The sequence below is a fragment of the Ischnura elegans genome, chromosome 2, assembly GCF_921293095.1.
Source record: "Ischnura elegans chromosome 2, ioIscEleg1.1, whole genome shotgun sequence".
In the NCBI taxonomy this organism is placed as follows: Eukaryota; Metazoa; Arthropoda; class Insecta; order Odonata; family Coenagrionidae; genus Ischnura; species Ischnura elegans.
The window spans coordinates 142,272,985-142,286,910 of NC_060247.1; the positions used below are offsets into that span (position 1 = coordinate 142,272,985).

General features: G+C 36.5%; 1 protein-coding gene across 2 annotated transcripts in view; it reads left to right on the plus strand.

Annotated features, from left to right (window-relative positions):
- Positions 1–13,926, plus strand: part of LOC124154728 (dedicator of cytokinesis protein 2-like) — a 156,316-nt gene that overhangs the window by 24,267 nt on the left and 118,123 nt on the right. For both annotated transcript variants that reach the window (XM_046528622.1, XM_046528624.1), the window contains exon 8: positions 4,032–4,158. In XM_046528622.1, coding sequence (XP_046384578.1) covers positions 4,032–4,158 — 127 coding nt within the window. The remainder of the gene's footprint in view (positions 1–4,031; positions 4,159–13,926) is intronic.

Genomic DNA, 13,926 nt, shown 5'->3' on the forward strand with positions numbered 1-13,926 from the left:
ATTTTTAAAAATTTCCAGCTCCCATTTCACGTCTTCCTCCTCCGAATGATAAAAAAACAAGAATCAGCAGTAATAATAAAAATATTTTGTTGCATAGCATATCAACAATGATTAAAATTTGTAGCAATACCTCGGAAGGTTCACTTTACTACGCTGGCCCTCGCAATGCCTCGCCCGCTCAGCCTTTGACGGCATTTCTCTTAGCTTTCGCAGCTAAAAAGGAAAAGTAATACTTCCTTATTCCACGAAAAATATAAGATTGAGATTTTATATTCTCATTTCAGTTAAAAAGTATTCTTTCTCCTTAAGAATGGAGGTGCAAAAAGTATCAGCCTCTCAAATCAATTGTGTGTATTGAAGTTGTCGTCATCTTCCCTCGGTATCTCTAGCAATCGCAGAGTTAACTCTTTCGGTGTTTTGGACAAGGATGATCCTTTTTTTCCAAGTAGTTAAAATTGTGCAAAAGAGTAGAAGTTCAGCGTGGAGGTTTTCGGGGTTACTACCGCATAGATTCATCTCTGCAGACAAATCTGATCGCAAATCAATCTACAGAATCTACGCGGTAGTAACCCCGAAAACCTCCACGCTGAATCCTCACCACACCGCGAAAGCCTACACAAGGATTACAGTAGCAGTTGTTTCACTCCGGCTTTTTCCAAGTGAATGTCAGTATGTGGGCTTGAGTTGTGATCATTACCGTGATTAAATGTGTAATTATGTTACCATGTGTAAAAATCATCCTCATCGCTTCTGCTATGTTTGCGGTGAATTGACTTAAACATCGCAGCAATAACCTCTTCTTTTAATTTTTAAAACTGCTTATAAATTTTACTTTGGCTGCCAAGTTGGCGATCAGGGGTAGGATTAAGCTCCAAGTGTTTGTTGCACCACTTGTTACAGTAATTTAACCAAATACTTAGTCAAACCACTGTAGCATATGGCACATAGTTTCGCGTAAATGAATGGCAATCTCTTAGAAAAGGGCATAAAAATCTTTTCCTATGGGGCTAGACAGTCAGCACTGAAATTACTTTTTATGGAAGGTAAAAACTTGTTTTTTTTCTGTAATTAAATGCATTGTTGATAGAACTGATGATGCCATGTGACCCAAAAAATGGAGACTGTTTATGATTCATCAAAGACAAGCTTTAAAGTGGTCCTGTTGGGCAATGGGAATAAGTTACCTTCTGTCCTGTCTGCATACTCTGCTGATATGAAGGAGAGGGACAGATATTTCAGTTGAATCCTTGAAAGAGTCAATTATCGTGATTATAATTGGTAAGTTTGCGCTGATCTGAAAGTTGTCGCTCTACTCATGGGACTGCAGTCAGGCTTCACGAAATACTGCTGCTTTCTTTGTGAATACAACAGCCGCGCCCGTGAAAAACATTACATAGTACGGAATTGGCCTCTGCGAGAAAGCTTTACTCATGGTTATAAAAATGTTGCTTATGTTTCCCTGGTTTCGACAGAAAATATTCACTTGCCACCATTGCACATCAAATTAAGACGGATGAAATACTTTGTGAAGGCAATCGAAAAGACAGGAGCTGAATTTCAATTTTTAACTTAATTTCCTCGTCTTACAATTAGTGAGGCTAAAGCCAAGGAAGGAACTCGTGGACCCCCAGATTAGGAAACTTTTCCAAGATTCGACGTACATGAAACACCTGAATTATAAATAAAATCGAGCTTGGCTTGGATTCTGAAACGTGTGTTAGCTGTGAGAATGAGCTGAGAAACGTGTGAATTGCTGTCAGCGTATTAGGCCATCGGGTTTAACGTGTCACTAAAAATGCATTTCCTTCATTCACACCTGGATTAGAATATTTAGGAGCAGTTTCAGATAAACACAGGGAATGTTTCCATGAAGACATCACGAAATTTGTGAGGAGATTTTCAGGAAATTGAATGCGGGCATGTTGATATATTAGGCCTACTGCTGTTTTTGCATGAGAAACTTCTACCACACTTCACACTGGTTATTTTTCTCTTTGTTGATGCGCGTGTGGTATTGAGGGCGCCAGCATGGAAGCGTACCTTCTCAACTGTTGGCACACATTTTCATTATTTTTTTATGCCGTGAACCTAAATATTTTTATTATTGCTGATATAATCTGTTGATATGTTTATTTTTATATCATTGTAGGATATTTGGGGTATGGGAAAATAAAATGGGAGCTGAAAAATGAAGAAAATAAGTGAAAAAATTGCGATTATTAAAAAAAAGGAAAGGTTGACCATTTCAATGGATTTTTTAAATCATTAACGGAAACCAATCCCCTCAAATCTACAACCTTACCATTAATTATCATGTTTTAGAACTTTTCACCTCTAAAAAACCTAATAAGAAATATAAATTCTAATATAATCCTTTTCATTCCTCCAAGACATATCGAAGTGATGAAAATTAGAATGGGGGCTTCCCCTTGAAAATGGTGGGTGATGGAGGAAAGCGGATGTCATGTTCGGATTCAGGAGGTCATTTTGCATAATAATTAGCAGGAATGGTATCAGGGCTCAAAAAAATTGTTTTTGCCGTCGAGTGTAATTAGAGAAAACTCAATATACCCAACAATGCCAAAGATTTCTCAACGTGGTTTCCCGTCGTCGGGGTTTACCGTCAAGGGGAATGATGAATTGCAGTGATCAAAATCAATTAAAAGACCTCACACACATATATATAAATGCATAAAATACATTACTTACGAAGTTATCGAAGCTTAACACTAACAATTTATCCAGAGAAAACTGAATATACCCTACAATGCCTATGATTTCGCAACGTGGTTTCTATATTACCAACATCACAGTTAAGTGACGAATTGTAGCAATGAAAACCAACTTAAAAGCCTCGAACACAATATCAATGGATAAAATATATTGCTTACGACCTAATGATAGCTTCATGTCAACAAAATAACTACAGAAATCAGAGAATACCGAACAATACCAATGCTTGATCAACGTGGCTTCCTGCGGTAAATGCCTAGCCACCTATGGTTCCCTCGAAGCTCTACTTTCGAATTCGGCCGATAGTTGGCGTCGCCCTTGTCTGGATTCTTGAATAGTAGCTGTTTGTTTTGACATACTCAAGGCAGCCTTTGCTTTTCACATTTATGCTGACAGATCAGTGGCCGATTATTTAGCATTGTTAAACAAAATAATGGCCCAATGAAGCAAAATTAAAGCATTTTTAGCTAAATAAATTAGCGAATTAAAAAACACTGTTCTTATAGAATTCTCATACTAAAATTCATTACATAAAACGATACTTAATAGCCTTAACATTAAAAGCGCACTTTGCTGGATCGGTCCGGAACGACAGTGTGGAAAGGGGTTTTTTACGTAGCAAATAAGACATCATTTAAGTGCTCGTTTACACTTATAGTGGTGCTTCAAACTTTCAAGGTGTACCACTGAGCCATGCCAAGAGTTAATAATGTTTTTTCCCACCTGTGCCTCTCAGAGACATTGCGCCTCAACTCAGCAATACCAGTATGTATTGTGCCTAATGGAAGGTTAATGCCTGGAGTGTTAATGTTATTTTCACTGTTTGATTTTCAATTCACGCCCACTGCCTTTTTTAGTGAATTAAATAATGGATATATTAGCCCTGCAAAAAACACTATGCACCATTTAAGAATCATGTGTGATCGTACATAATGACAGTGATGTAGGTTCACTCCCCTAACCCGCGTAGATGGGTGCTGTTAACTACATATTGCGTGCCGTTGTACTAGGTGAAAACATGAATGCAATGTAAAGCAAAGTATGGCGGGATTGATTTTTCTGCTAAAATTCATCAGGATTGTGCTTAAGTTGATGTAATAGATATCATACTGATGATCGAAAATTCAAGTTAATGAGTGGAAATTTCAACTCTGCAAAAATACCTCTTTGAGGATCATGGGTAGTTCTACCTATGTGGGGTGAAATGGGGTGAAGTGTTAGGTAGCTATTACCTAGGTATGTAGTTGGATTGATGGACTTCTTTCCTGCAGTGTTAATTTTAAACATCCTCATTTCAGGCATTCTCGAGGCAGCATGAGATGTTTGCTGAATCATATCATCAGCATCAAGACGATGGCCATGGACGAGTGTGGAGGTTGTGGCCTGTGGTTCAAGCTGAAGCTCTTTAACCGGGATCCCACCAAGGTGGGTGAATGCTTATCCTCTCTTTGTTATTATGGCCGTCCAAACAACATCTCTGCTCTCATGAAAGCTGTCATGAGAAGGTTGGGGGTCTACAGCCAAAAGTCCATCCTTATTGGATATTCATCACGTTTGTCACCCTTTGCACCTTTCCAGCCTTTATTGTTGAGGTGTTGTTCCATATTTTCTGAATGCACTATTATAAAATTGGTATTTATTTTTGTGGGCCACAAGAATTTTGGGTTGTGGAAGGGAGATCACTCCACGCTTTCATTTGTTATTGCTCCGACTCCTCTGCAAAACCACATCTGCTGTCCACACATTTCATTTATATAGATGGTTGCATAGCGCCAAAATAGGCCAAATGATTTACTCTTAGTGCACTTACTCAGGGTCCACTGTTAGCGGCTCCCAGCCGTCACTACCATAACGCCTTAAATGCCTGCCGGATAAAAACCTGAAAGTTATGCAATCTGCGCAACATTCGTATAGAATTCTGTAAGAAATGCAAAGTTCTTCTAAGAATTTCTGTAAGACTCATAGAATCCTATCAGAATTTCTGTAAGACTTATAGAATCCTATAAGAATTCTGTAAGACTTATAGAATCCTATCACAATTAATAGGACTTATAGAAAACTATAAGTCTTACAGAATTCTTATAAGAATTTCTGTAAGACTTATAAGAAATTTCCAGTAGGGATACCCATGAGAAAAATTATGAGTGATCAAGAGCAACTACTTAAGTCACTATGCAAGAACCTTACAGTAACTACAAGATGCTTTTCTCCGCAAAAATTTCCTCATATTTTTATAGAGAAGAGATCCCTTACATGCTGTTCAGCGTTGTCAGCACGTTATTCCGAAATAAGGTCTTGGCACTAAGAGAATTAATGCTCCCTAATGCCAAGAATTGTTCACAGGATCATTTCAACAGCCCATAGACGTAGATAGGATGGAATTCGGTGGGAAAAATTCGTCTAAACCCACCAAGGGTGCGTGCATCTTGCAAGTGCATTTTTTTCCTCGTATAATAAGGGAATGAGGATGACGGCCTCCCTCACCAGAACCATTGCATGGATGTGGTGAATATTTCCCACTCAGTTTTATTTAATGACTTTCTTAGTGGACAAGGTCTCTGCTCCGAGCTGTGTTAACACGGCTAACTCAAGAAACCTCTCCTAACCAGATAATTAAAGCACTTGGTTTGCCAATGTTTGGCATTCAAATTTCGGGATATGCCGGAAACTCAGAGGCAAGTCTATATAAGCTTGTATACATTTTATTCAATGTTAACTCATAATTTCCGGTTTATTATTGGTTAAAAAAAGACAACTTTTAGAAATCACATTCATCGTTTCACCCGTAAATACACCTGTTAAATTTGAATTATGAATGCCGCAAATTTTTTCGTACGTTGCGGTGTACAATGAAAATACAGAGAGAAAAGAATATTCATAAGCGAAGAAGAAGGAATATGTCGTGGAATATTTGAAAACAAGATTTCGACTGAATGAAATCAAGCATGCCAAAAATATTCTGACGCGTTTTATGCGAAGAATGTTTTCCCGAAAAACCTGAGAAAGTGGAAAAAAAAACTCTAAGGCAGATGAGCTTTTCAAAGAGACATTCAAAATCTGGCTCCAGAAGGAAATGATATTCCCTTCAGAGGTATATCAATATCCCCCTCTCGCATCTAGTGAGTGCAAATGATTACCGTGTATGCACAGTCGGCAAATATATGCAGTGAATAAAAATAATCATTCATTAATCTCAATCATCGTATTTTTAAAAGTGGAGTTTTAATTCAGGATTTCATTTCATACGAGATGAAATTACGTGTAAATATAAAATTATAATCAATAAGTAAGAGATATTGGACCCGTTTCCATAATTTTGAAAATCTACGAACAAATGCTTTATGTGCATGAAATTAATGTGATTTGCAATTTTCACGACAGGTATCGATGAAAGACTTATCCAAAGACTTTCAGTGATATTAAAATCTCTATCCTGCGGCTATGAAATAAATAATGAAGCCTTCAGCCAGTATTGCATGGAAATAGCCGAGCTGTACATCGATTACGGTTGGTATTATATGCTGCCCATGGTACATAAAGTGCTGATACATGGAACAGCAATTTCTAAAGAATCCTTTCTTACAATTGAAGTTTTAACGGAGGAAGCATTGGAGGCCAGGAACATAGGCATGAGGAAATTCCGAGAGAATGTTAAATTATGAAGATATATTTCGAAGACACCTTTAAATATTTGAATCATACATTTTAATTACATCAGGAGTTACAAAAAAACGAGGTCAGCCTATCAGGTGAGGTGAAAATTTGCTAATTTTAAGTGATTCGCAGAGCGACAATGAGTCCGATGGGGTGACATCGGACGACGATTCTTTTAAAATTCGTTTTTTGTGATACATGAAAGCGATTTCATTGCAATTCGAACATTATTTTCCAAAATAATGTCATTGGAATATAATTTTTAATGTGGAATTCAGATGCGTTATCAGCTAGCTAAGTTTTTTGCATTAATTATATGCGAGTGAGCATTCACATCCTTATAAACTCCGTGAAAAAACGTGTATCTTTCGTCATTTGTTTTCTATCCCATACAGAGACAAAGTATTCTGGGCTTCCCTCCAGACATTCAAAAGTTAAAAACGTATTATTGTTCAACTTAAAAAGTTTTTCATAAAAAAACATGAGAAAAATAGATTATCTGGAAAGTATTGGTCGTAGAGTTTTCATCGGACAGACTAGAATCCTTCTAACATAGCGGGTGAAAGTGTCATGTTGCTCTGATGCTTTTGGGCTGCGGTGGTCATGGAGTCTATCCTCAACAGAACTGGCCAGCAGGCTAGGGATGCGACAGGCAGCGGAAAAACCCCGCAGTGAAGATCCAAGACAAAAGTAGCTTTAGTAAAACAGCGATAGATGAAACATGAATTCTTTGAATATAAAAATTGTCCGGAATCGTCCCATCATAGGGTTTACGGTAGGGACAGAGTGTAATGAGGTGCGAAGAGAGTTTCTGAAAATCAATATGGATATTACTGGAGTAAGTGAAGCAGGCTGGGACAGAAGGAAGAGGAATGTGGAGATAATGAATATTACGGCAATGTGAATAAAAGAAGAGGACAATGAGTGCGAATCATGATTTTAAAAACGAAGGCTTATGTTGGTAAAGTAATTTAGTAAATGGATAGTGAGATAGACATTTCAATAGACTTACTAAAAAGCTACTTGCCATCCAGATGCATGAACACGCCAGGTAGTCGCAGTAGAGCAGAAGAAGTGGAGGAAGTGTTTGATAAAATAGAAAGTCGAAGAACAAAAGATAGGGATGTGGCCATTTTCCGATGAGTTATTGGAATAATTGAGCAGAATTAGTTTTAGGCGGCTTCCGAACGCTGATAGCTTTAGTGATTATGTGTTATAATTTGAAGAATATGAGATGTGATTAAAAAGAATTAAGAGAGATAATATGGCGAAGGCGAACTTTTAAGCTAAAGGGAATTGACTAAGTAGAAGTTGTAAATAAATGAAGACAGGAAATGAAAGATGTAATTACCGCATCAATGTGAACGGGCACTGGGAAAAAATAAAGGAAGACGCTAGGAATCGGAACGGAAGACGAGAGCAGCAACCACGGATTAAATCAGACATGATGGGTAAAACGTAAGAAAGAGGGTAATGTAAAAAAATAAAAGTGAGAGGGGGAAAAACATATATAATTAACCAAACAGTGAATTTTGAACAGATACGTATAAGGCCAGGAAAGAATGGTCTGAGAGAATGTAAAAAATTGAGTGATTAAAACACAGGAAAACATGACTAAGTATTCTCTAAATTAAAAAAAAAAATAGCCGGGGTGATTACAAATCGTCTGGGTATTGTTTTGCACATATAGGTAAAAAATTAAGAAGGCATTGGTGTGGGTTTTGTGGGTGTGGAGCAGATAGTTACATTTCAGTTGGGAAGACGAGAGAGATATTAGGAGATACCACTGGAGTAAAAGAGATGACTGATGAAGACAACCAAAACAAGGAAGTATAGCCGGCTGGAGCATGTGGAAATAACTGATGTGAGACAGGAAATGAAAGAAAAGGACGGTTAATTTAGAAGAGGAGACAAGAGTACGTGGGGATGGAGAGAATGCACAAGACAGGATTATCAGGAAGTTATTCAGCTAAACTTGACCTGTTAAAGAGCTAAATATAAATGAATCTGATTGTGTAATGATAAATTATTGCCTATTTAAACAAATTCAGCAATAATTAGTAGCATTTTCCGCCAAAAAATGTTACCGTCTCTAAATTTTGTTTTTTTTTAAGGGGGTAATTGTGCAGGGAAAGAGGATGGAGGTAATATTAATACGGTCTCTGAATTCCGTATTCTGATATTCCTTCTCTTTATCCTGCAACGCTTCTCCTTTCCTTTCGCCATATATTCGGCTCACTTTCAGACACACGACCTCTGAAACAGCATATATTCAACTGACAGACAGGACTTCTCTCTTTTACTGGATCCTCACGATAGGAAGACATTAGAGCTGTGTCATTTATGAATGAATCTTTCAAAATTCAAGGGCATGAACCAAATGAATTGAATCTACGTTTTCTAGTCGAATCGTTCAAAATGAACGATTTGCTGGAAGATTCAAATCCTCCAAATCCAAATCATTCAATAAGAGCGATTTAAATTGGACTCCACTGCGTTGATGCTACCCAATAAAGGTGGTGAATTATCATTAGATCCTGATGAATGGCCGTACAGGTTGGCAGTAAAAATTAATTCTTCAGCATAATTACTATTGATTTAACTCGTAGGAATATGCGGTATGTATTAGGCCCCGGGTACAATACGAGCGGCGTGAGCGGTGCCGCTCTGAAATCGGTCCTCATTTAGTTGCGTGTAAATCCATTGAGGGTGGGTACGATATGTTTGAGCGGCGAGCGACAGTGAGCGGCGCCGCCCAGTGCCAATCATGGTTCCAAGTCCAGACCGATTTCTTTTCCACTGCCGCTCAGTAGATTCATCCTTCAGTGTAGTTGAAAATGTAAGCAGAAAAACATCAAAGTAGTGAGAATACGGCCAAACAAAGGAAGACTGAGGTTAGAAAAGGTGAGAAACCTGAGCGGTTAGAAAATTGCCGCTCGTATTATAGCCACTGCTGCCGCTCACGTGCCGCTCAGGTTGCCGCTTGCCGCTCACCGCCCGCCGCTCGTATCGTACCCGAGGCCATATAGTGAGACGGAACTAAATATACACTGATTTCGTAGAATGCGATAAGAGCTTTTTCACGGATTAATTAGTGCTGGGTCAATCCATTTCAAATCACCCAATATAAATAAAATTTGTTGCTCAACATTTTTAATTTTCTTGATTTTTTAATCACGAGTTCCCTATGGGTAGACAGTCACAAAACACTATTTGAAAAAAATTTAGAAGCCATATTTTTTTTTTGGCAGCCATTTTTAAAAGGGCGGCTGGGCAAATTTTGATGAAAAACGTGGTTTGCATAAAGTTAAATTTCGAAGCTATTTTAAAAGATATCAGAATAATTCAAAAACCAGTGAGTTTAGCATGAAATGAGCTATAGGAATTCATTGTTTTAATTGCTCTATCATGAAAGAGAGTCAGTCAAACTCTTTCTGCAAAAACTCGGGAAAAATTTGTCAATATTAACTTTTTAAGACCTAAAATTTTTATGAAGGAAATGAGCCTCACTAATCAAATTTTATTTCTGTGTTAAATACTTAAATAACTATTTGCAGCATAAGTTTTAGTTCTGAGAATGCACTCCTTTTTTTAATACGGGTTATCAAAAATAGCTGAAAACCTTTTAACGTCAATTTTCGCAGGTCAATATCTAAAAAGGGACTGAGTGAAAACAAGCGAAAATTTTACAAAATGTTATTTAGACACATAAGAACATCTCCAAAAAATATTATGACTGAGACTCTACTACATTTAGAGTAGTGGAGCAGTGAATTTCAGAAAAAAACGCTACCGTTCCATGCGCTCGTGCAGTGCAAGTTAGCAAACAAGGGCTTGATTAAATAATTAAATTAGCAATAATTTTTATCTAAAACAATTACTTTACACATAAAATTTTATTTATTTATGTAGGTCTGCCTTACATTAATAATAAAAATTGATTTTATAACTAGAAATATTTTGTATCAGCAAAAAAAATACTGAATTATAACATAGAAAGAAGTTAATGCACTTATGTTTACAAAAAGTATTTATTTCATCTATTGTACTAAAAACCATGCATATCAATGTGTAGAATATAAAAATATGCAAGAATGCATTTGCAAGTGAATAACCTTTCTCAATTGACATATCAAGTATCATTTGTCATTAAGTCAGTGAGAGTTTTGCAGCTGTAGTCTTAAATTCTCCCATCTACAACACTTTGTACAGCCTACAACTACTGACAACACTGAAGGAGACAAAGTGAGGAGATGTCCATGTTGCCCTGTGGTTGTTGATGCGTAGTTTGCGGGCCTTTGATGATTTTCCTTTATAGGAGGAGGGGGAATGCTTACATTTTATATGACAAATGAAGTTTCTGGATTTGCAGGATATATACATTTTATTTCAAAATTTTCACTGGGGTTGGAGATAGGTGATGCTCAGTTGATTACAGATCTTTGACTTAAGAACGTGTTCTGTCCACATAGTTTTAAAATTGGATTTTCATTGTTCTGTGGTGAAGGATTCAGTATGAGTTGTTTTGTGGGTGAACTATTGAGTGAACAGTGCCATAAACAACATTACAAGAAAGAAGTGCCTGCAGAATTAATAAGAGTGAAAGACATGCCACCTGATGAACAATTGTCGCTTAAATTAAGAGTTTCGAAGGAAATTACAAACATTTTCCATTACCACAGGGATAAATATTTAGAAAAATACTATCACATTTTTGGAAAAAAATGTTGTGACCCGTTCGGTACTCACAAAAGAACAGATAAAAATGGTTTGCGTAAAATTCTATTTGAACACCTTTCAAAGAAAAAAAATGTTGATATTGACCTAATTCCTGGACAAGCTTTATGTCCAAATTGTGCATCAAAAATATTTGTAAATAAACCAGAAAAAGGGGCAAATAGTGTTGAAAATGACACAGTAATTCTTCCTGAGCCTTTTGAATTTGTTGAGGATAAATATTTACAACAAGTAGAATCCATTTGCGAAACTTTGGAATTATCTCCTTTGTGCAAAATAACAAAGCTAAACACTGAACAGCGACTGTCAGCTTTACATAGAAAAAATGATAAAATTACAAGTGCAGTCAAGCGAAAGGATGGAAGAAAAATTGGAAGAATCTTTCCAAAATGACTTTAAGGCTCAAAATCCTAATTGTACAGAAAACGAACAAAGTGAGAAGGATATATTTATTACCCATCTGAAAGAAAAATTCAAAGATTCCAGAAAAGATGATAAAATTAAGATAATTAGCCTCTTGCCAAGATCATGGTCAAAGAAAAGAATAATAGAGGAATTTGGTGCATCTGAATACATGGTGAAATTAACTACCAGGGTTGAGATCAATTTATAAGTAATTGATTACGTAGTTGTAGGCTGTACAAAGTGTTGTAGATGGGAGAATTTAAGACTACAGCTGCAAAACTCTCACTGACTTAATGACAAATGATACTTGATATGTCAATTGAGAAAGGTTATTCACTTGCAAATGCATTCTTGCATATTTTTATATTCTACACATTGATATGCATGGTTTTTAGTACAATAGATGAAATAAATACTTTTTGTAAACATAAGTGCATTAACTTCTTTCTATGTTATAATTCAGTATTTTTTTTGCTGATACAAAATATTTCTAGTTATAAAATCAATTTTTATTATTAATGTAAGGCAGACCTACATAAATAAATAAAATTTTATGTGTAAAGTAATTGTTTTAGATAAAAATTATTGCTAATTTAATTATTTAATCAAGCCCTTGTTTGCTAACTTGCACTGCACGAGCGCATGGAACGGTAGCGTTTTTTTCTGAAATTCACTGCTCCACTACTCTAAATGTAGTAGAGTCTCAGTCATAATATTTTTTGGAGATGTTCTTATGTGTCTAAATAACATTTTGTAAAATTTTCGCTTGTTTTCACTCAGTCCCTTTTTAGATATTGACCTGCGAAAATTGACGTTAAAAGGTTTTCAGCTATTTTTGATAACCCGTATTAAAAAAAGGAGTGCATTCTCAGAACTAAAACTTATGCTGCAAATAGTTATTTAAGTATTTAACACAGAAATAAAATTTGATTAGTGAGGCTCATTTCCTTCATAAAAATTTTAGGTCTTAAAAAGTTAATATTGACAAATTTTTCCCGAGTTTTTGCAGAAAGAGTTTGACTGACTCTCTTTCATGATAGAGCAATTAAAACAATGAATTCCTATAGCTCATTTCATGCTAAACTCACTGGTTTTTGAATTATTCTGATATCTTTTAAAATAGCTTCGAAATTTAACTTTAGCTATAAGTATTCTTCTGACTATGACGGTGAAATGAAAATCCTTGAGGCACGGGAATTTTTTTAGATGGAATTAAAATGTATTCTTCATTTTCACATTTAAATGTTTTAAAACGTAAAAAAATTCTTTAAGAAATAGGCGCATTCTACGGAAAAGTTAAACATTTCTGAAATCTGACAGAATGAACTTACAATTAGTGTAAGAGTTATTTACATTAAGAGTATTTGCATTTCACAATTGATTTATTTTGGACTACTAATTTTAGTGTAGGATAACATTCAGGCAAATATATGAGGAATCTGAAAGTAATTTATTAAAAATGCCTTTAAAATGAATATTAATAATCACTGCAAATTGCTACCAGTCATAATATTTTTAATGAACTAAGTTGACAGATTTTCATGGACTCAAGCATGATTAATGCATTACACATACATAAAATGTATTCTCCATGGATTCAAGATTCACACAGATTCGAGATTCAGATGGATTCACTATTCACATGAATTCGAGATTCTCACGGTTCATTCAGTTTATTATGAACGATTTAAAGAACCAATTCATTGCCACGAATCAAATCCCATGAACCGAATCCACCAAAGGAACCGTAATTCCCACTTCTAGTAGATATGCAGTGGAGAAAAGCCTCAAACCCTGGTGGGAGGGCAGGCTAGACAGCTGAGGGGAGTATTCCTCTCCGCTTCTCGTGGAGTAGCTTTTACACCCCAAAACTCAGGGAAGGCCAAGCGAATTTCATTTGCTTCTGTTCGACCTCACCTTACACTCATAGGTAACCAGATACATACTCGCTTCGTCTCGAAGCGTCAGCGAGACGAGCGGGAGCGAGGTCTAAAAGGCTGAGGGCGCTGAGGGTATCACTCCCCATTCCACTTCCTGCGATGTTGCCGTTGTTGGGAGGGCGGAGCGGGGTGAGGGGAGGTAAGAAATTCGAATTGGCCCGAATCGCGTCCTTCGTCGCCGTTTCGGGCCTGCAGTACTCCACGGTCTATCCATTTTAGGCCACGCGAATCAACATAGATATGTGGGTCTCAAGGTGATTGTGGATGAAAAGTGCAGCCACAGAATGCTTGTTTTAGAATTTTTATGTTTCAGCTTGGAGTCAAGTTATAATTGGCCAAAGTCCAACTTGATTTTCTCAATAACCTGAGGACATACTACTATTTATTTCCTTTCTGTATGTGAATACACGTCTCCTAAATACAATAAAGAAAACCGCAAGTCTCTACATCTTCTAGT